General features: G+C 40.3%; 1 protein-coding gene across 4 annotated transcripts in view; it reads right to left on the bottom strand.

The window, feature by feature from the left end:
• loxl3b (lysyl oxidase-like 3b) overlaps positions 1–24,616 on the bottom strand; it is a 34,172-nt gene that overhangs the window by 8,677 nt on the left and 879 nt on the right. For 2 of the 4 annotated variants that reach the window (XM_080870028.1, XM_080870029.1), the window contains exons 2-9: positions 24,024–24,303; positions 17,589–17,945; positions 16,673–16,836; positions 15,282–15,499; positions 8,793–8,858; positions 6,229–6,285; positions 4,994–5,201; positions 4,734–4,914 (exon numbers count right to left, since the gene is read on the bottom strand). In XM_080870028.1, the coding sequence (XP_080726154.1) occupies positions 4,734–4,914; positions 4,994–5,201; positions 6,229–6,285; positions 8,793–8,858; positions 15,282–15,499; positions 16,673–16,836; positions 17,589–17,937 (1,243 nt within the window). In that variant the 5' untranslated portion in view covers positions 17,938–17,945; positions 24,024–24,303. The remainder of the gene's footprint in view (positions 1–4,733; positions 4,915–4,993; positions 5,202–6,228; positions 6,286–8,792; positions 8,859–15,281; positions 15,500–16,672; positions 16,837–17,588; positions 17,946–24,023; positions 24,304–24,616) is intronic. The other 2 variants (XM_080870030.1, XM_080870031.1) reach the window with 2 other exon arrangements.

Raw genomic sequence — 24,616 nt, 5'->3', positions numbered from 1 at the left:
TTACACCACTGCATCTGATGCTTTGAATTCTGCTTGCTGATATAAGGCTTGATGCAGCCATGGAAACCCATTCTATAAAGCTCTCCATCTTCTGTTCTTAAGGTAATCTGAAGGCCACATGAAGTTTGGAGGTCTGTAGTGATTGACTCTGCAGAAAGTTGGTGATCTCTGCACTCTATGCACCTCAGCATCTGCTGAATCCGCTCTTTGATTGTACCTGAGTTGCTGTTGTTCCCAATCGCTTCCACTTTGTTACAATACTACCAACAGCTGACTGTGGAATATTTAGTAGCAAAGCTGCACGTCTACATGCTTGATTTTACATACCTGTGGCCATGGAAGTGTTTGAAACAACTGAATTCAATGATTTGGATGGGTAAGTGAATACTTTTGATAATATAGGCTTTAAAATATTCCAGAGCCGGTGCTACCAACATCACCTCCAACAGAGGCAGACTGAGAAAACGTCTGCTGCATGTAATATTTTAAAGGTAGAGTGCTGTTCAGATAAAAATAGTTATTTAAACAAATCAATTTGTCTTCACATTCATATGACAGATAACTGGTTTTTATCGGTTTTCAGCGTTATTTTGTTATTGTTTTTATCGTTAACTTGGTTTTCCTGGGTCTTTTCACGTGTGTTATGAATAAATCTTCTTTTTTTCGGTACCGGTACTAGTTTTATTTTGTTGTATTTTTCCGCGACACCTTAAAGGCCGGTCCGTGGCGCAAAAAAGGTTGGGGACCGCTGATCTAGAGTACTGATCAATCATTTGGTCAGCAGCTAATAAGACAGATCTGAACAGACTTCAGTTAGTCCAGAACAAGGTGGCCAGATTAGTGTTAAGGTGTTCATACTATACAAATATTGATAAAATGCATGATAAACATTCTTGGCTTTCTGCACAAGCTAAATTATACTATGGCTTACTTGTATTTTTAAAGAAAGCAATACTGGTAAACACACCATATTTTTTTTCTGCTCAGTTGCAATATCCAGATGAAATACATAACCGTAGTACACGATTTTCAACAAACCGCAATTTAGTAACTCCTCGAGTTAAAAGCAACTTTTTGAAAAACTCTGTTATATTTAGAGCAACTTTTTTATGCAATTAGAGAATTGGCTTCTATTCATAATTTTAAAAATCGCTTAAAAGCCCAATTAGGCAGCTTTTACTTCATTGTAAATACTGTAAGAGGGCAATGCCATTTGTAATGGAAATTTGTGTATTTTGTTTTGGTGTTATTGATATTTATATGCTTATATTTTCACAATTGTAAAACCTTACTGTGGATGTAAGAGCCAAATTATGTGGATATTTGGTATCCACTTTATTGTGTAATATTTTATTTGATTGTATTTGAAGGTTTGGGCCCCATGAAGACTAGCAACCAATGTTGTGGAAGCTAATGTGGTTCCTTATAAATAAACAAATAAACAAATAAACATTGATCATGTAAAGGACACCCTGTGTCTTAAAAGCTGAAAACTAAACTCAAGGCATGCTAAGGAACACGTGCCAGTGAGAAGCGCAAGATTTCAGAAATGAACCCAGAGTTTGTGTTGCTTTTCTGTCTGGAATGGAAAATCCAGAGTTTATCGCAGCTCAGGGTTAATGAATTCAATGTTTTGACTAAACCTGCTTTCTGGAAGACAGCCCAGGCCAACTTCTTCTGTGGTAGATATCATAATGTACACAAACTACAGCAGACATCCCCACCCAGCATTTCTGAGAGCGGGTGTGACGGGTGTGTTCTTTATGAAGCTGCAAGAAACTAATTGTATTATCTATGTGCAGCTGTTGTGTGTGTGTGGATTGGTTTTAGAAAATTCTTCGAAATTCAGCACCTTAAACGACCTAACAAAGGCGCAATTTGTTCACAAGGACATGCATTTCTTCACACATATACACAAAAAACTGCTTCATTCAGGATTCCCAACCTGCCTGCTCTAAGCCTTCAGTGAGGCTTTTGGAAGTAGATCAGCTTTTCAGCCAAATTTCAACAACTTTAATATTTTTCCTACAAGCCAAGGAAATGGACAAAGTGCAGACCAGGGAGTTTAGCTACAAAAATTATTACAATTGTTATTTAACAACACAACTCACCATAATCTATGCATATATTGTCATAGATTACATTTCTATATGTCTTCAGTGTACACACATCTTTGACTCTATGCAATGTCTTCTACACCTTGGCAGAAAAAGTCATTCTTGTTGCTCATGTGGAGCCCAGGTGGCCCAGACACATGCTGGCCTTATAAAACTGACTGCCTCATCGTCACATGAAATGATCCATAGCCCAGCTGGAAAAAAAAACACTTTTCTGCTCTAAAAGTGCCTGACCACCACTTAGGAATCACAAACACATAAAAAAAAAAAGCTATTTAATGAATGGGGCACTCAGTCGGAGAATTAATGGATAAAACACACTATGAAAGGCCCATTATTGTAATGACTTCATCAGAAAATGCACAATACATTTACAGCTCTGTCTCTCATGTCCTCCATTCCTTCATTTTTATCTTTCTACAAGTGTAGCATTCCTTTACTTTTTCAAAAAGCTTCAAATGAGGATCCGTGTAGGAATGTTAAAGGCAGATTATCAGTTCTGCAGGTTGAAGCGATGATCTGAGAGATTAGAAGGCCAGAGACGGACAGCTGGCGACTGAAGTCCTCTCTGAAGACAGTTATAAACACATCCTGGCTTCAAAGAGATTTAATGCAAAAAAAAAACTCAAACAGAATCCACTCAATGATCAAAGTCTTATAAAATAATTTTTTTGAATCTGTACAAACATTTCTCTATAAATAACCTCTTCAGTTGAGTTAGATATCTACAATGGGGCAAAAAAGTATTTAGTCAGCCACCGATTGTGCAAGTTCCCCCACCTAAAATGATGACAGAGGTCAGTAATTTGCACCAGAGGTACACTTCAACTGTGAGAGACAGAATGTGAAAAAAAAATCCATGAATCCACATGGTAGGATTTGTAAAGAATTTATTCATAAATTAGGGTGGAAAATAAGTATTTGGTCACCTCAAACATGGAAAATCTCTGGCTCTCACAGACCTGTAACGTCTTCTGTAAGAAGCTTTTCTGTCCCCCACTCGTTACCTGTATGAATGGCACCTGTTTGAACTCATCATCTGTATAAAAGACACCTGTCCACAGCCTCAAACAGTCAGACTCCAAACTCCGCCATGGCCAAGACCAAAGAGCTTTCGAAGGACACCAGGAAAAGTATTGTAGACCTGCACCAGACTGGGAAGAGTGAATCTACAATAGGCAAGCAGCTTGGTGTGAAAAAATCAACTGTGGGAGCAATCATCAGAAAATGGAAGACATACAAGACCACTGATAATCTCCCTCGATCTGGGGCTCCACGCAAGATCTCATCCCGTGGGGTCAAAATGATCATGAGAACGGTGAGCAAAGATCCCAGAACCACACGGGGGGACCTGGTGAATGACCTGCAGAGAGCTGGGACCAAAGTAACAAAGGTCACCATCAGTAACACACTACAACGGCAGGGAATCAAATCCCGCAGTGCCAGACGTGTTCCGCTGCTGAAGCCAGTGCATGTCCAGGCCCGTCTGAAGTTTGCCAGAGAGCACATGGATGATACAGCAGAGGATTGGGAGAATGTCATGTGGTCAGATGAAACCAAAGTAGAACTTTTTGGTATAAACTCAACTCGTCGTGTTTGGAGGAAGAAGAATACTGAGTTGCATCCCAAGAACACCATACCTACTGTGAAGCATGGGGGTGGAAACATCATGCTATGGGGCTGTTTTTCTGCCAAGGGGACAGGACGACTGATCCGTGTTAAGGACAGAATGAATGGGGCCATGTATCGTGAGATTTTGAGCCAAAACCTCCTTCCATCAGTGAGAACTTTGAAGATGAAACGAGGCTGGGTCTTCCAACATGACAATGATCCAAAACACACCGCCCGGGCAACAAAGGAGTGGCTCCGTAAGAAGCATTTGAAAGTCCTGGAGTGGCCTAGCCAGTCTCCAGACCTCAACCCCATAGAAAATCTGTGGCGGGAGTTGAAAGTCCGTGTTGCTCGGCGACAGCCCCAAAACATCACTGCTCTCGAGAAGATCTGCATGGAGGAATGGGCCAAAATACCAGCTACTGTGTGTGCAAACCTGGTAAAGACCTATAGTAAACGTTTGACCTCTGTTAGTGCCAACAAAGGTTATGTTACAAAGTATTGAGTTGTATTTTTGTTATTGACCAAATACTTATTTTCCACCCTGATTTACGAATAAATTCTTTACAAATCCTACCATGTGAATTCATGGATTTTTCTTTCACATTCTGTCTCTCACAGTTGAAGTGTACCTCTGGTGCAAATTACTGACCTCTGTCATCATTTTAGGTGGGGGAACTTGCACAATCGGTGGCTGACTAAATACTTTTTTGCCCCACTGTATATGTGGAACCAGATCAGGTAACTTTTAGATATGCACTGGTACTTTTCTATTAAATTTGAGCCCTCTGAAGCACTTTCTTACTACAAGCCTCATTCACCCAGTCACACACACAGGCACTTTTTACTATGCCAAAGTACTTGAAACCTAACATTCACACACTCACACTCTGATGAATGCATAGGGGGCAGCTTGGGTCTCAGTATCCCACTCAAGGATACTCTGACATGCAGATTGGAGGAGCCAAAGATCACCATTGTACAAACTTTTTAATCATTCCTGACCTTGACCCATGCGGGCACCGGTGAGAGCCTCCTTGGCGCTGCCAAAGCCGAGCTCCCTGCAGACAACGCTGGCCGACAGCAGATTCCAGCGGTCGTCGCACACAGTCCCCCACACGTTGTCTTTCAGCACCTCGACCCGACCCTCGCCTACCTTGGCACCTCCTTTCAGCCTCACATTGGTCTAAAGAACAAAGAGACACTTCACGTTATTCAACTATGCCAGCACATATCTGTGATCACTTCACAAAAAAATACTTTACCGAAATTTTCAGTTTCTTTTTCAAACCGCTGTTTTGCATGAACAGTGGCCCCGGCATGCAGCTAATGACAGCCGGCATGCCCCCTGCGCAGGAGGATGTGGCGTTTGGCTTGTTGAATTCCAGCGGACAGGCGGCCAGATGGACCTCTGTACCCGTACATGCCACAGAGTGAAGATGGAAGTTGTTCTTCTGACGTTCCAAATACAACCTGGAGGGAGCAGAAGCACGGGCAGGGACTGTGGTGAGTGAAATACTGAGCGAATCAATACCCTGATTGTATTTATGGTACACAGAAAAAAAATTATATATATGTATATGTATATGTATATATATGTATATATATATATATATATATATATATATATATATATATATATATATATATATATATATATATATATATATATATATATATATATATATATATCACACACACACACACACACACACGCAATAATAAGAAATGTTGGTGTGGTTTGTTTTAAACACAAATAAAGATTATGATTATCACTTGGGTTAACAAAGATGTCACATTTTGGAAAATATTCATTACTCTGTCCTGCTGAACATTTTACAAGAGGATGTATAATCCATATACAATATATAGCTGTAGTTGGTTAGTGTAGCAACAAAGACCACCAACAGGAAACTTAAACGTGCACAAACTTAAATAAAATCTTGGCAAAGGTCTCTGCTTGGCTGAGAAAAAAAGTCAGGTAACCTTTTATAAAATAGCAAATGGTTTTTACATTTGCATTTTTCTACTGATTCACTCGATTCAGAGCACAGAGAACAGATCAGAGCCTGCTATTTTTTAGTCTTTGTGCTAAGCTACGCAGACTACCTGACTCTATGTGACAAAAGCTATTTCATCAGTTTTTCAACACTAAAATGCTCTTTATAATAACAAATCTTTGGACATTCAACAACACAATCACATATACGGTACGCACACACATCTATGACAATTTCAATATTCAAAATTTTGTTGATTCTACTTCATTTTTTTTTCATGTCAGTATGTCAGAGTTATTCTCTATAAGTATTCACATGCATGGGACAGGTTGTCATACTGGAGAGAATGAATCTGGTTTAGACAGTTTTTCTATTTTTGAAGAGGGGAAAATTCAATATTTTGGCTGCTTTTAGGCTAATCTGGCTGACTTTATTAGCATGTGTGTTGGTCTTTGCAGACAGGTTAAATTTCCCCACTTCGTTGTTCATTCTCAGATTACCTTTTGCCAGGGCTGCTCTGTTTAGACTTATTGATAGCTTTAGCTTTGGGTGTCTGCCTGCAAGGTAAAGATGGGTTAGAGTGCACAGTTAGGTGAAGAAAGTGATGTGACAAAGTGAAAAATCATTGTAACAAAGACTGCGTAATACATTATAGGGTGTTAGTACAGATACACTCTTCAAAAGGATGTGCCATATTCAACATAGAGGCTAAGCAACTGTCGTTACACAGTTATAAAACACTGTTTTACTGATGTAATGCAGAGTAAAAATGCACAAAAAGCCCACAGGCTAGTTGAACCAAGCACATCCTTCTTAGGTGAATTACAACAAAATTTCAACAAAAATAGACTGAAAACAAAACACAACAACATACAATGTTGGCCATTAGGGCAGAGACCCGACAGGTTTAATTAGCATTGACATAAGTAGATACACTTTATGGACAAAAGCATACTCAGATTTCGCCTTTCCTTTGTATACAGTTGGTGTGACGATGGTGGCCAGGAACAGAATAAATTGTGATACAGTTGGTATGTCCATATGCTTTGGGCCATAAAGTGTATCACATGTTTAACACGATCACTGACACATGGTTAGTACAAACTAAGCTACTGTGATTGATGTACTTTTATGTCAGTGTGAACTTTAAGGGGTTTTTTTTTATATATGGTATGGCATTGCTTTATGTGTGGATGGGCTGCAAACAAAAAGCAGATGTGTCAGTTTCCTGCAGGTCTAATGGTTAAAGGTCACATGACAGTCCATACAGGGTCTGTGGGTAAGGGTGATCTGTGCTTTGTGTTGATGGATTTTTCTTTTAAATGTCAAAGAGTTTCTTACTTATCCCAAAAACTTCAAATGTCAAGAACTGAATCAAATAGAATCTGCAAATTGTAAATGTATTGTTTTAACCAGAAAAAAAGAGTATTTCAATGTTGCTCGATTGCCAAACTAATAAGAGCACCTTCACTGCTTCAATGTGAAATAAGAGTACGCAGCTTCCAGGTGGTGCTAATCAAAGGTACTTGATTAACTGATAGTCAGCGAGTATAAAAGTCTCTATAAAAGCAGAAGCTGGGGCAGGTTGCTAGTCCTTTGGACAGATCAGACCACAGTGGAAATGTCTGGCCACGATGCGCCATGTTTGCCATGTTTGGCAAAAACCAACCACAGCATATCAGCACAAGCGTCTCATACCTACTGTCAAGCACAGTGGTGAAGGTGATGATTTGGACTTTTTTGCAGCCACAGGACCCGAGCAGTCATTAGGTTCATGAGATCCTCTGTATACCAACGTATTATAAAGTCAGTTAAAGGTTGGCCAAAACGGGGTCATGTGTTGGGACAACAATCCCAAAAAATCTACAACACAATGACTGGAAAAAAAAAAACTATTTCAAGCTTTGGCATTGAAAACCACAAACTGGAAAAGGACAAATTTATTTATTCTGATCGTTTTGAGGGATTAGCTGACTTGAAGAAAAAAACCAGCATGGTCATTTAAGGTCCCCAACGCCCGGGCCACGGAGTTGTTTGGTTCCGGGCCACGAGAGTTGAGGCTCGGGTGTGAAATTTATGGTTTCGAGGGTTTTTAATCAGTTTTTCGTGTTATTTTTTTATTGTTTTTATCATTAACTCAGTTTCCCTGGGTCTTTTCCCGTGTGTTATGAGTAAATCTTCTTTTTTTTGGTACCGGTACCGGTTTTATTTTGTTGTATTTATCTGCGACACCTTAAAGGTTGGGGACTGCTGATTTAAGGTATATTCCTTCACACCACATTTATCTGTTAAGCTTAGCTATTCACTGTAATAATTCATTTTCCTCAGGAGCAAAAGTTTAACCTCAGGACACCAAAAAGTATCATGTAACACATCCAAAAACATCTGTGGTGCGACTTCCTAATACTCACATACCAGGATGAAACAGGATGAACTGGATAAAACAAACACTGTCAATTATTTGCAGATTCTACCAGATGCAGGTCACTTTCGGTTATATGAACTCTGCAGTCAAATGTCTGCGACTGCTTCAGTGTAAGAACCCAGGATGAAAAGTTGCTGACCTCCTCCAAAAAGCAGGCCATAATGAAGAATGGGATTTCCAGCTGTTGCATTAGATTAGGAGGACTAATGCATTAAAACAAACAGGCCTCTGACACTGCACAGATTGACAACATCTGTATCATCAAAAGATTCATTATGTGTTTTGTTATTAATACTGTGGAATGCTAAGAATTTTAGTAAGAATGGGTTTGTGCTGATGATATAAATATATAAAATTTAAGTAATATGCTTTGACTTAGGTATCATTCTCAATCTGTGCTGTCAGCAGACATGTTAAAAGACAGAAATGGGAAGAAAAGTACCTTAGCACAATGTACCACAACCCCTTCATATGCTCCACACAACATAATAATATGAGATTAGAGAGGGGAAGGGACAACTAGCTAAAAAGCAGGCACTGAGTGGTTATTTTCTACTCCAACTGGAAACCCACTACCAAAACTACAGTAAACAAGAGTGCAGACAGACATGGACAGCGGATTTTCCCATGACAGTGTACCTTCCACCGGCTGAAACATTAACCTTTGGCCTGGAGACCTTCTCAGCTGCTCGCTTTTTCAGACGTCTGTAACAGTGAGACAGCCAAATTCCATCACATGCAGGAGAGAAACGACATCCAAGCACACAATTCACACTAACACATACACAGGCTGTCTTTGGTCAATACACACATTTAGTTAAGCTAGTGAAGAGACAGTGGTGAGTAACAGTTCTAGCATTCTGTAAGTACACATACATACACAATGCGCACATGTGTGATAACAGCTGAAAGCAACTCTAACCGTTGAGAATTCATTAGTGCAATGGACATCCTCAGTAAGCATTTATCAACACAGTATTGGTTATTGACTAATATAGCGCAGTTATATTTCATAGCTTGAGTGATAAAACAGCCTTGGCATGTCACAGATGTGTTACTCTACATGTGACCGTACGAAAAGATAATGCAGGGAAAAAAAGCTCGAGGTTGTGGTTATTTAGCTTGTCCAGCAGAGCGTTGCTGACTGCACTTTTTGCAATACTTAGCACCATGTGCAGCACATGTGGCAGAGCATGCATCCCAGCTGTGTGGCTGCTGTAACGCAGAGGCTTTACAATAAGTAATAAAATGAGTTTGTGAATTGCATAATGTAATTTATGTTTGTTTTTTTAGGGTTTTTTTACTCACTATAAATCAAAATCAGCGCCGGCTCCAAAAATCCATTTTAGTAAGGATTACCACTGAGAAAGGAATTTATTAGTTACTAGTGATTGCAGTTATTTATATTTGATGGTAATCTCCTGTATTTTGACTTCCACACGTTTCCACACTCATGGCCAGGAACCAACCAGTGCAGAGGCTTTGGAGATGTCCTTGCATGCAGGGCCTCAAAACAGCGCGTAGGCTGATGTGGCAAGTCTAATACTAATCAGTTTAAAATTTGGCTTAAACAGGAAATGGAGTCACAGCAAAGTTCACCACAAGGGGAAGAGCAGGGTTTGTTTTTTTTACAGTTACAGCTGCAACATATAGAGACTGGTTTGCAAAGCTCTGCACAGCATATAAAGACTACTGGGTACTTGAATAGCTTGCAGACTGCCTGAGCAAAACAGATCAGGTATCAGTGACATCACACGTAGCACTGATTAGGTCAGCGTGAAAGGAGGAGTTTGAGATTTTCCAATTGGAAATGTAGAAAGGTGGTAGCTAAGCCAACAGTTAATGTGAGTTGGACCAGCTGTTATTAGCTTGGACCGGAGGCTGAGTTTTACTTTGCTGATCTAATCTAACGCTCACTTATCACCTCAGCTTCGTTGCCACATTGTTTATGACTACACACAACTCAAGGTATTTTTAAGTAGTGAAGTATGACTACTGGAAGCTCTTTGTTCCATAAAATATCACCAAAAAGATGAACATTGTGACTCATTTCATGTCCTGGTAGTCTGTTCATTATCTTACCCAGACCCCCTTTCTATGACTCCAAACCTCCCCCCAAAGCCTCAGCCTTCACACGTGTCTGAGAGAAAACACACATTTCCCCTCGTACTACTGTGAACCGTCTGCAGGGGACGAATAAAACGTCCTTGAATGGAGTGCAGCCAGGAATGTCTGCAGTCGCTCTGGAGGGAATCACTGTTCTCATATAACACAGCAGGGTCTGCTCTATCCAGTCTACATAGTTTTAAAACAAAAAGAAAGGCCTGAAATTTGGCTTGATATATGACGTTGGAAGCAAAACATAAAAATCACAAGATAGGTTATGTTTTTTATTGCAATCATAAGACATCAACACTCCAGGTAAAATCTTAACTGGTAATTGTTGTGATAACACAAATCGGACTGTGGTTTCCATTCATGCACACAGTTAACAGTCACGTCAACTTCCTTTGCAAAGTACTGAGTACAGCCCAAGAAGTTTTTCAGCTTTGCAGTCTATCCAAAGAACAACAAAAACATCCTCTGAATGAAGAAATAGGAACCAGAAGAGAACAATCAGACGCTCGTACAAAATGCTGAAGCTTTCCTCACACGAGCTGTGCTGCAGACAGCACATGCAGCGTTGGCAGGCGAAGTCTACACGCATTCCCTGTCACAGCCACAGTAAACAGCAGTCACTATAATGTCTGCTCTTTACTGTACACAGATTAAGATCTCGCTTGAGGTTTGGTCAAACTGTTGCCACTTTGGTTTACACACTAAAAGTGTGGGAATAATGTCAGAGAGGCTGCAGCAAATATCCCAAGTGAATGAGGGAAAGAGCAAGTTAGAGCCGCTGTTTACAAGCAGCCGGATTCCCACTGCTGGCACTGAGAAATAAACTTGGAAAAAGAAAGTCCGCTATAACTGAATTAGGGCTGCCACAAACGATTATTTTGATAGTCGACTAGTCACCGATTATTTTTGCGATTAGTCGACTAATCAGATCATCATCCATTAGACGTAAAACTACAGCTTATTGCACCAGCAGCATCTGCTCTTATATAACTATCATTAGCTTACAGCTTTAAGTGTTTAAGGTCTGTGCTAACTAAAAATAAAGACAAGATGATAGTTTATTAAATTTTAATGAAATTTGCAGATTGTTTCGGTGAAGTTTAATAAACTCCTTGCTATCTAAAATATAACAGGACACTGGAGTATATTCTGGAGCATCTCACACTTCTGATAATCAGCTGTCTGCTTGACGTTTATTCAGCTGTGTAAAAACTATAACTTTAATCTCAGACAAACTGATTTACTCAGGAACAAATAAAATACTAAAAAAAAAAGCCAAACAGTAACATTTTAAGTTATCTAAGTGACTCATATATATTTAACCTGAGTAGCGAAAGACGGCGGTGGGTTTGAAAACGATTTGCGGGGAGTCCGGTGTTCTCACGGCGCTAGTGAGCCTAGCCCCCGGCTCGCTAACGAGCTAGTGGGTAACAGATGTCTCCGAAAACGTCGGAGCGCTTTTGAAAATATGTGGTGTCCTGATAAACTGAGCAGATATTTGAGGTTTACACAGCTACATTCTCGCCTGAAAATATGTTAAACGTTTATTTTGTGACCCAGAAAGAATAATAAGAGTAACATTAAAACTAACTAGCTGCCGCCATTGTTGGAAACTGCGCTGGGCCGCGCTATGAATTCTGGGACACAGCTGCTTCTTCTTCTTCTTCTTCTTCTTCTTCGGGGTTTAACGGTAGCTGACATCCTTGTACATGCAATGCTGCCATCTTCTGTTTCAGTCCGTTATTACACTCTTAAATCCTGCCACTTATTCCTGCGTCTTTTGTGATCGTACAAAGTTTCAAACGACGCGTCGACTATTAAATCAGTCGTCGACGATTTTGATAGTCGACGTAATCGTGACTAGTCGACAAATCGTGGCAGCCCTAAACTGAATACATTTTTATAGGCTGTGCAATTGGTTTCTCTTTCCTATCAATTTAAAAGAAGAGTTTGGTATTTTAAGAAGTATACATCTTCTTATTTTAGGGGGTTTGAGATTCATACAGTGGGGGAAATAATTTTTTGATCCCCTGTTGAATTTGTGACATTGTTCACTTGAAAATGAGCAATTTCTCATTTTTATGGTAGTTTCCTTTTAATGGAGAGAGGCAGAATATCAACCAAAAGTCCAGAAAAAACACATTAAATAAAGGTCGTAAAATGATTTGAAACAAGAATTTGATTCCCAAGCAAAATCAGAATCAGAATCAGAATCAGAATACTTTATTGATCCCTGGGGGAAATTATTTTTTGTTACAGTGCTCCATTTTAAACCAACATTAAGACAAGACAGACAATACGCTAACTAAGAATAGTACAATATATACATATATATACATACATACATACATACATAAGTCACTTATAAATAAATATTTGGAAAAGAAACATGTGTAGTTGAAGCAGCAAACAGTGTGTTAAGTGGATGCGTTGTACAGGGAGATGGCCACAGGCAGGAATGATTTCCTGTGTCGTTCAGTGGTGCTTTTGGGTAATCTCAGTCTCTCACTGAACGAGCTCCTGTGACTGACCAACATGTCATGGAGTGGGTGGGAGGTGTTATCCAACATTGTCTTTATCTTGGACAGCATCCGCCTCTCCGACACCACCTTGAGGGAGTCCAGCTCCATCCCCACAACATTGCTGGCCTTACGGATCAGTTTATTAAGTCTGTTGGCATCTGCGACCCTCAGCCTGCTCCCCCAGCATGCAACAGCATAGAGGATCGCACTGGCCACCACAGACTCATAGAAAATCCTCAGCATTTTCTGGCAGATGTTGAAGGACCTCAGTCGCCTCAAAAAATAGAGACGACTCTGGCCCTTCCTGTAAAGTGCTGTGGTGTTTTTAGCCCAGTCCAGTTTATTGTCAATGTGTACTCCAAGGTATTTATAGTCCTCCACAATGTCAACACTGACCCCCTGGATTGAAACAGGGGTCAAGTGTTTCCTGGTCTTCCTGAAGTCCACGATCAGTTCCTTGGTCTTTGCCACGTTGAGCTGCAGATGATTCTGCTCACACCACGTGACAAAGGAGTCGACCACAGCCCGGTACTCTGTCTCATCATCCCTGCTGATGCATCCAACCACCGCAGAGTCATCAGAAAACTTCTGAAGATGGCAGGTCTCTGTGCAGTGGCTGAAGTCTGTGGTGTAGAGGGTGAAGAGGAAGGGGGAGAGGACAGTCCCCTGTGGTGCCCCTGTGTTGCTAATCACCTTGTCAGACACACACTGTGGGAGACGTACATATTGTGGTCTTCCTGTCAGGTAATCAACAATCCAGGACACCAGAGAAGCATCCACCTGCATCGCTGCTAACTTATCACCCAGGAGGGTCGGCCTGATGGTGTTGAAAGCACTGGAAAAGTCAAAAAACATGACCCTCACAGTGCTCGCTGGCTGGTCCAGATGGGTGTAGACACGATTGAGCAGGTAGATGATGGCGTCCTCTGTTCCGAGACGAGGCTGATAAGCGAACTGAAGGGGATCCAGATGTGGTCTTACTATGGGTCGCAGCTGGTACATGGTGGGGTAGCCTTTGTTGGTAAGAACAGCAATCTCATGAGGGATTTTGTCCCAGTCCTTTTCACAGAAACCCTCTAAATCCTTTAGGTTTCATGACTCCACAGATTTTCTATAGGACTGAGGTCTTGAGACATTCTATGACCTTAATGTGGTTCTTCTTTATCCACTCCTTTGTTCACTTAGTGATACTTTTTGGGTCACCGTCATGCTGGAAAACCCATCCGCTACCTATCTTTAGGGTTCTGGCTGAGGGAAGGAGGTTCTCATCCAAGATATTACAGTACATATCTCCATCCACTGATCCCTCAATGCACTGAAGTAATCCTGAATCAACCCCAAAAGCATGTTTGCACCTCCGTGCTTGACTGTGAGGATGGTGTTCTTTGGGTTATACTCGGCATTTCTCTTCCTCCAAACATGGAAGGCTGATTTGTTGCCCAAGGGATCAGTTTTGTTTTCTTCTGTTAGCAGCACTTTCTCCCAAGCCTTGTCTGAATCATTTAGATGTTCTCTGGCAAGCTTAAGATAGGCCTCTGCATGTGCCTTCTTGAGCAGGTGAACCTTGCGGTCAGGCCAAGATTTCAATTATTACAGCACAGCGTGTTACCAATGGTGTTCTCAGTGACTGTGAGAACACCAATGCCTCCTCTCTTGGTGGTGAAGAGGGTGGAATTGAAGGAACTGATGGACAGGTGCTTCATACATATGCCAAGTTCAGATCTGTAATTCAATGATTGATTGATTGAAATCTATGTGCTGCATGGGCACAAAGACAATCTATGAGAGAAAGAATTTTGGCTGCTTGAAGAGGATCAAATACTTATTTCTCTCATTAACCTAAACATGTATGACTTTTATGTAATGTATTTTTTCTGGATTTGTGGTTGATATCCTGCCTCTCTCTGTTAAAATGAAAATACCATCAAAATAGAGCCTGTTCATTTCATTGGTAGTGAGCAAACTTACAAATTCAGCAGAAAATCAAACAATTATTTCCCCTACTCTGTCTTGGTCTTAAACATGAAGCTACTGCCAGCAGCCTTTAACATAAAGACCGAAAGTAGATGAAAGTAACAAAGGTGGAAGAACTGAAACAAGCGTCTAGGTCAAGCTTCACATTTACTATACAGACATGTGATCGTCTCATCTGAGTCTTGGCAACAAAACAAATGTCTTTCTCGAGATTAGTTGAAGATTATTATCAATAAATGGGGGATTTGCTTGTGTTTTCGCTGGTTTTTCTCAGGATCTTGGGTTTCTCCCACTATTAAAAAACATGCTAGTTTAAAATGGCCTATCTTGGCCTAAGACTCTCTCTCTCAAAAGACACCCTTTGTCTCCAGAGTTTCACTTTCTTGCTAAATAAAGGTTCCAAAAGCAACCAAAAGAAAAACACAAACATGCTTTCCCTTTTAAAGTAGTGTGGGGTCTCTCTTGCTGAAACGATATACACAAACAGCCTCATAACCTGATGCAATTCACTTACCTGTAGAAGTTTTTGTTGACCTTCCTCTCATGAGGGAACCCCAGCATGCCACAGACCACGCGGGTGTTTTTGGCTGTCCAGCCTACATCGCAGATCTGTGCCCAGCCATCTTTGTATTTCACCTCTACCACACCTTCCGTGATGGGCAGCTTCTTTTTGGCCACGCCAACCACTGGCCTGAGTCGCACCTCCTCGACTTTGTTCTCATCAACTTGTGCCTTGCAGAACAGGAATAAATAACAAATATATTTATTTATACAGGATCACAAGTTGCTCTTGGAGCTAAATTATATGGATGAAAGCTAAACTATTTATGAAACTTGTCCTGCATGAGAGGACCAGACTACACACTGACTCACGTCTGTACCGGACAGTATTTTTCAGGTCTCGTGCTCTCACTAACAGCTCACGAGTGGTAAACGTGACTCCGATTGCCAGCGATGCACTGACTCACTTCCGCTGCTGTTTATTTGGAAAAGAAAAATCTGGCTCTGGTCGTAGATTAAAGTCTGGATGCCACATTTAAGCAACCCTCACTCACAGCAACAAAGAAAAAGAGGGAAGATGGTCATGTATCTGAAAATCCACTCACTTATTCCTATGAAGCTTTTTGTATTTAATGCAATCTTCCTGTGTCATCTGCTCATTCAGTCTGTGAAGACGAGTCACCAGAATAACCTTGTTCACCTGGGACCATTCAGTTATGCAAACAACATCAAAGACAGAGACCGACTGGAAAAAAATCTCAGCCAGCAACCCACCTATGTGTGTGTCCTGAGAGGCTCTGAGTTGCACATCTTTATTTATTAAATGAGGGCATGGTTTAACTTTGAGCTTGACATTCATGTATTCTGCATAACGTAAGCCGAGGTGTTAGACGCAGAAGTCCTGCCTCAAGTACAGAAACTCATAAATGAACTGGTGACATCCATTTTTTCAAAATGCACATGAGTTTCACTGGCAATTGGTACAAAACACTTTTAAAACTACAAAACTACAGAGACCTAGATGAATGGTCAAATTAAACTACTTTACCTTCAAGCCTACGAAAGCATCATAGCCAGGAATTTACTGGATCAACAACAAAACAAGTGTTTTGCCCGGCTATAACTGACTGTAGCTGCTAAGTTTATTACAATTTTACCTCAGGAGTTTACACTTGGAGAAGCTTTTGCTTTCAGCAGGTTAGACACGTTATAGAAAAAGAGCTAAACAGCACCATGTGCACTAGCCACAGGTGGAGCTGCACAGAGGTGTTAGATTTCTTCCATGTGTGTAGTCCTTATATATCAAGTCTATAAACTGTGAAGAAAAAGGATTGTTTATAAACAAGTGACGGCTTCTTAATCGGCTCTAACTTAATCTCTCTTAAATATGTTTCGGCAACTTACATCAATAACATTCGAGTCCACGAAGCCGGGTATCCTCTCATCTTTGCAGACAACTCCGGCATCTTCATCGTGAGTGCAGTCGCTGTTGCCCCAGCCACGGGACTTGCAGAATTCGATGCTCTTCTCACCTCCGTGACACTGCACGTTGTCCAGCCAGATTTTTCCTACGCAGGCGACAGACTGTTAGGGAAACTCCACCACACTCCCAGGAGGGAGAAAGCAATAAACCCAAACCTGGAAGTAGCACTTGTTTGCAACACTGGTGGCTAGGAAAAAACGTTTGCAGCTGCACTTACGATTTCGGTGGTTATAGTTTTATTAAAATCACTACAAGACTCTACAAGACTTTTTAAGGCTAGACACGGCGGCTTTCTAAGGTCGATCTAAATGCTAACATTGACGTCGTTACTTACACACAAAGGCAATGCTAACATGTTCATGGAATGTTAGCATGGCAACTTAATTAGTTCCAAAAACCTAAGTACAGCTAGAGGTGATGGGAATGTTATTATTTTACAAATATTTATTCATAAACATCTGGAAACATACTGTTTTTTTATTGTGTAGGACCACAAAAAATTGTCCTAATGCACTTCCTAAAAAGTAAAGGCGTTTCACAGTTACTACAATTTAGGTAGTATACTGAGGTGAACAAAAATACAGCCCCAATTCAAAAAAAGTTGGGAAGCCGTGCAAATGGTAATAAAAACGATTCTACTCAATCATTTTCAACACATTACACACTGGGGAGTCTAGACAAACTAGATTTTATGTTGGCACATAATGTTGTTGGAAACAACTACTTTTCTGAACACCCTTATGTGTGTTACATCATGTAAAACACAAATGGATGATCACACTGTATATTTAACTGAATGCTGAAATTAGACACACTCATGGCTGAAGCCACCCTTACCTTGGCCTTTGCCATATTTAGCACTGTGGGTCCATCCTGTGGCTGAGACGAAGCCCAGATGGTGGCAAAGTACGTGGGCGTTAGCTATCGTGAAGTCGTCATCACAGATGGTTCCCCACTCTCCCTTGTAGAACAGCTCTATCCGGCCCTCGTTGTGTTTTCGAGGATATCCAGACAGTCTGACCTTTAGTCTTTCGGGCCGGGGGGATGGGGATGGGGATGGTGTCGGTGTCGTTGTGGGCTTTGACGTGGCGGTGTTTGACGGTGTAGTTTGAGTTAAACAGTGAGGCAACCACAACCCAAGCAGGAGGCTGAACGCTAACTGCTGCTTGCATCTTGATTTATCCATTATTTCAGCTGCATATAAAGGAAGGTGCAAGAAAGTTATTATATACTTCACATTTAAGAAAACACAGAGAGAAAACACAACACAGATATCAGAGTTGTACTGATTTCTACAACTCGTTTTTCACTGGGAAAAAAGTCTGTTTGTGCTGTAATTACCAAATATTCCTTTACGTCAATTCAGACAGAGATTTAACTCTTTGAAGTATTTTTTTGAAAAAGTCGACCCCTCTTTCTTAGTTAGATCAGCTCCCACTCTAATATGGTTTCATTGACTGGTATAAAAAGGTGACCCCAGAATTTTAACCCTGATTCCTTGAAGAGTCTCTGGGTGCCCCAATGCAGTGTAATGAAAAAGTACTAACCCTCTCCAGGATTTCTTAGTTCTTTTTCCATATTTCTCACATTTTCACCCCTTTTTAAATCATGATTTAACTGAGAGTAACCACTATCCTCACACTGGTCTCTTTACCAGACCTGATGAATCCAAAACTCCCTGAAAAGAACTTGTCTGACAAAGTGATGTAGCTTAAAAGATCTCAAAAAAAGCAAAACATTATGCCACGAACTGAAGAAACAGCTGAGAAACCGAGTCATTGACATCTGTTAATCAGTGGAAAGGGTTACAAAACAATTTCAAATCCTTTGAGAAACCACAGTGAGAGTCCTTATTTACAAATTGAGAAAACTTGGAAAAGTGGTGAACCTCCCCAGGAGTGGCTGGCCTTACAACTTTACTCCAAAAGCACATCAACGACTCTTTCAGGAGAAGTTCACAAAAGAACCCAGAACGACATCTAAAGAACTGCAGGCCTTTACTCCGTTAAGATCAGTGCTCATGGTTCAACAATATGAAAGAAACTGGGCGAAAATGGCGTCCAATACAAAAACCACTGCTGACCAAAAAGAACACAAAGGCTCGTCTCACATTTCCCCAAAAAACATCTTGATGATCTCAAAGACTTTTGGGGAGGTATTCTGTGGACTGATGAAAAAGAAGTTGATCATTTTGGAAGGTTTGAGTCCTGCTACATCTGACATAAAACGAACGCAGTATTTCATAAAAACAGCCAAACATGGTGGTGGTAGTGTGATGGTCTGGGGCTGCTTTGCTGCTCTGTTGCTTCAGGACGTGGACTTGCTGTAATTGATGGGACAATGAATTCTACTGTCAAACAGAAAATAATGAAGGAGAATTTTTGGCAATGACTTCCTGCCCTGAAGCTCAAGCACACTTGATACCAGCAAGTCCACCTCTGATTGGCTCAAAAAACAAAACAAAATGAAGGTTTTGGAAAAGTCCAGATTAAACCAGATTGAGATTCTAGCTTGTGTGACCTTACACGGGCCGTTCATGCTCGAAAACCAAATATTCCCCCATAGCAACTTAAAAGATCGTGACTAGATATAAGAAATGCATGATTGCACTTCTTGCTGGAAAAAGTGACACAACGAGCTATTATGGTTAATGGTCATTTACCCCTTTTGCATAGGGCCACATAGGTCATATATATAACTTTTAAATAACTTTAAAATAAATGAAATCCTGATTTTCACAACTATATTCTGTATTTACTCAGGTTATTTCTGTCTAACATTAAATTTGTTTGATGAGCTGAAACGCGCAAGTTTGACAAACATGCAAAAAAATTAGGAAATCAGAAGGGGCGCAAATACAGTAACTGCAACAGTATTTTCAGCACATCGCGCACAACACACAAACTGCTCGCCCTCAGTGTATTTTCTAAATAGCTGCAACTGCTGCTGAAAAAAGCGCCTCAAATATGCTCAACACATGGAAGGATTGATGTTGAGGGTGTAGAGTTGCTCCAGCAGTCTGATTCAAACCAGCTGGTTAATACTTGATTCTGATGTGTGTGGGGGTGGGAGGAGATCTTTTAAAAAGCACAGGCTTTAATGACCCCATGATCTGGCTGAATTTAAAGGCCACATGAATGTTTATATCTATTAAATTAATTAAAGTGTCCTTGTAGCTTTCTGTTCAACCTTTTTCAATTTGTGCGTGCTAATGTTTCACAATGCCGAACAGACAGTACTCTGGGTTAATAATTCATAAATTATTAATAAATGTTTTTTTCTATGAAATACCAAAAGTCTGATTTTTCTCAGAAAACCTCATTCTGCTCTTTTCGGCATAGGCCTGCTATTGATAACCTGACAGCCACGCTCCTTTTGAGCTTTCAGCGAGTGGACGTCTGTCCCTCCAGAGACACAAATGCAGCAGTGTGGTGTGTTTGTACAGAAACCACAAACTTAAGTTAACCTTTCCAAAACATGATCTAAGGCTGAGTACATCGTCTGAGTCCAATTTCACGCCGAATGGAAGGACACACACATTCACAGTTGGTCAGAAGAGGCTTTTAACGGCATAGCCAGCACGTCTGAAGCTGCTTATTTGTGTGTTCTGTGTCTTGAATCGTTCTCAAAAATATTTTTTAAGAAGAAAATCAAATGAAAACACTGTTTCCTTACATTCGGGTAGTTAGCAGAGCATATAGCTGCAAATGTTTCCCTTACAGAATAATAAACTGACGTTTACACACTTCCTTGCAGACATTTGTTGTTTTAGAATTTGTCTTCTTATTCTGTCAGACACACAACTTGAAAGTTGTTTCGCTTCTTGACTATGGTCTGTGAGACCCAGTGAGGCTTGTAAGGATGTGTGTGCTGAGCAGATGGAAGCTGGAAACTAAGAAGGACTGAACGAGTTTGATTCATGAGTTTGGCTACAATGAATGAGTTTGATGAGACACATCAAAGCCAGAAGAGTTACTGACTCTTTGCATATTTTCATTAAATATTTTTAGTGGGTGACAAACTTGGACTACATAATTGTCTCCTTTACTGCAGAATGATGCTGTTATAATATGTGCATATAGGTTGAGCATGGCCTTCCTTGGAATGGATGCTATTTAGGTGGAAGTATTTGTTTATATTATATTTCCTTTAGCATTAATGATGTCTTCACAGATGCACAAGTTATTCACGCCTTGTGAGGTAATGAACTGTTAAAGGTTCATGGATGCTGGCTTTTGAAATATGAGGTGCTAACAAGCCAGATGCTCTTCAGCACCAGAGGATGTGGTATCAACTATTTACAGATTTTCATTTTCTTATCATAGAGCAGACATGAGAGCTGAGAATCTTTTGCCCATGTCAGTTGTATACAGGAAGCCCTAAATTCTCTGTAATTTCAAGCTAAGAAATATTTTTGAACCATTTTCCCATCCTGACTATGACTTTGGAGAACTCAGGATCTCTGGAATGCTTCCCCCCCTCTCCCCAACCATTTTACTGGCCTGATTCTAATCAACTTCATTGTTAGCGTGTTAGTTTCTTTAGTTAGCATCACACAGTTTCACATAGTTTCAACATAGGACACATTTTTGAACTACTTTTTGCATTTTGCATTAAATGATTTGCTTCATTGTATTTTGTTCCCTGTTTTTTTTGGGGTTTCTTTTGCAGATTATTATAGAGTAAAGGTTGTAAACAAGGTAAGTTTTGCTAAAATATGTGGCAGACCAACACTAACATTTTAACTCTGTTGTAAACATCCATCAGAGTTTACAGACAGCTTCCTGTTTTTAGACATACACATAATTTTTGTGTGTAAAGACCTATTATTATCACCATTTCAAATGTGCTAACTTTTGTCAGTAGTTTAAACCATTTACAACCCGCTGTGTGTCTTTGCCTTTACTATTGCAAAAATCACCATGTTTTCAGATGTCAGGCAGTACTTTGGTCAGTATAGAGTTATCATAATTGACAGACATGACACCCAACAAAAATAATGACCTCCAGGTTACGTGACATATGGAAGCAAGGATACAGAACCATGCAAAGGTATTAGGCCACCCTTAATTTCTTTATGTCTTTGAAGGAAAATGAGAACTAGGTGCTGGGACTTATTAAAAGCTGTGTAAAAATAAATACAAACATAATATATAAGGCAAACAAAGACTTTGTACAATTATAACAAGCCTGAAAAGCAATATTTGTCTGTCTACAACTTAGCCTGAACTCTCTTAGACAGGCTTTCCTTAAGTAGTCTCCAGGAATAGTTCTCCGGGCTTCTCAAAGGCCATTCAAAGCACTTTGGATGTTGGCTGCCTTTTGTTGTGTTCCCTGTCAAAGATGATCCCACACTGCTTCAGTAACGCTGAGGTCTGCACTCGGGGGAAGCCAATCTTTTTCTATTCAGGTATGTTTTAGTGGGTTGACAGTGTCTTTGGGATCATTGTCATGGAGATAAATTAAGCAGTTGCCAATCAGATGCTTTCCAGATTTTACCACATGGAAGATCAGATCTGATGATGTTTTTCTGTTTATAATTCCATCAGTTTCGATGAGACCTCCAACTCCACTGGCTGAATTCCAGCCCCAAACCATGACAGAGCCTCCACTGTGTTTTACAGATGGCTGTAAAACACTGTTGTACTTCTTTCCTGATCACCTCTGTACATGTTGACAGTGGTTTGAACCAAACATTTCCAACTTGGATTCCTGACTTCATATTACTGATTTGTCTCTGATTTTCAGTGTAGTTTTCGTATAATTTGGTATACCTTAACCTTTTCTGTTATTGATTAAGGATGCAAAACGTAGCTACTGGTCATCTACTCTAGATAGCTTTATTTTAGGCCACTTTTGCGTTTGTCCTCCACTTTCCTCAATTTTTTAAAGAACACACTGCACACCATGCCACGTTTTCAGCCAACAGCTATTTGGGAAGTACCCAGACTGTGCAAAGATACTATTTTATGCCAGCCAAACTGTGTTATCTTTGAGAAATAAACAAATTATGTGTTTTTGCAACAGCAAGAAAATATCTAAAGATACCATTTAAAACCAGTTATTTGGTAAACTGTCTGTCATGTATAGACACAAAATAGATTCATCCATTGAGCTGGGTGGAAGACCTCCAGAAAGCCTGAAGAACTAGTGGAGTACAAACAATAACTAGTTATTTTCTGGTTTCTGTAGCCTTTGTTAAAAAAGAACCTCGATACAAAGTCTGAATCTGATGTTTCTGATCCAATCACCCATTTTCTCATCCTAATGTTTCTATTTCTATCATCAAAGCAGCCACTCTCCATACCAATGTGCTCATGGATCATGTCTTGTGAAAGGCTCAAATCAACCGGGCAGCAGTTCACCAAATCAGCACAGCTCTGACTCACCCACATACACAACACTCTTGGCCATTATAAAGTCTTACCCTGCACAACATCATGCCCACATTCCCACCAAAAGCCACACATATCTCATTCTTAATCTCTAAATACTTGCAGAAATCTGTACTGTGCTGTACTTTCACAGACTGAAAATAAACTAGCATTTTGAGCTCTATGGGCTAAAAAAAAGATTTCCCTGCCTTTTTGCAACATGCTATTGACTTTTGGGGTACTTTGTGAAACTTTATACTAAGAATAGTCCAGATGAGCCACAAGGAGTTGGATGGATGGAGGACAAAACTGACCCATAAGCCCGTTTCAATAAAGCAGCACAACATGGAAATCTGTGGCGGCTAAACATTTCCTGGACATTTTGACACAGTGCAGTTTAAGTATGTTGGCATTCTGGTTCATCTAAGTGCTAAGCAAGGAGTTGGACTATTTAATCTGGATGATTAACTGGCTGTTAAAAGCATCTGAGCACAAATCAATTTATCAATATCTTAATATAAAAAGGATTTACAGTATTATTATTATTATTATTATTATTTTTAAATCTCAGTAAATGGTTCTTCAAATCCAGATCCACATCAGCACCTCACACCACGCAGGAAGTTTCTTGTGAATGGACAGACGGATTTTTCCGAAGTCACTGTTTGTCTTTCCTGTCGCAACATTCCTCACATGTTTGATTCTGCATCCCAAAAAACTGCTCAGAGAAACAGCCTGTTTTACCACTCTGCGTACTGGGAGACCATACCTACGGCGCAGACGGTAAGGCAGCTTCACGGCTTTCAAATAATACAGTATAGTTTTTGTTTTAAATCCAGACTATGACTTGTGTAAAAAATTGCATCAAATAATCTGACTAATCATGAAGTAGTCTTACCTTATAATGCCACGGCGGAAAGGTTACAGCGGGTCTATTGGAGAGAGGGAGATGTGTCCTGAAGTTTATTAACTGAATCCAAAGTCAGAGGAAGCATAAAATCCCAGTTCTTGTGCTAAATCGCCCCCTCCATCAGACACAGGTTTCATTTGTAGGGCAGTGGTCCACCTTCTTCAAACGTTGTTGTCCGTAAATTGGCAGCTGCCCTCACCCGAGGAGGAGGAGGAGGAGGAGGAGGAGGAGGGTACGGGACTGAAGGGGGCTGGATTTTTTTTTTCCCCTGGAAAGACACAGACTCTTTCATGGATGGTTCTGTAACAGACTGTCTTGCCTTTCGTAACTTCAAAAAAAAAAAGAAAAGAAAAAAAAAATCACTTCGCCAATTTCACTCAGAGCCTACGTGTCTGTTAAAGCGCACAACGTGTCAGCTGCAGATTTACAACCGGGGTTAAAAATATGCGACCACATCGACAGTTCCAGCTGTAATGCCTCTGCTAATGGTTTTTGCAATCCACTTGATGTTACCAGTAGTGCTGGCCAAGTAGTACTTGGTACATTAAATCCTCCTCCGATTATATCTTGAAAAGAAACTG

Source organism: Rhamphochromis sp. 'chilingali' (genome assembly GCF_963969265.1).
Source record: "Rhamphochromis sp. 'chilingali' genome assembly, chromosome: 21".
Lineage (NCBI taxonomy): Eukaryota > Metazoa > Chordata > Actinopteri > Cichliformes > Cichlidae > Rhamphochromis > Rhamphochromis sp. 'chilingali'.
Note: the sequence above shows the minus strand (reverse complement) of the source record. Positions and strands in the feature narration are given on the sequence as shown.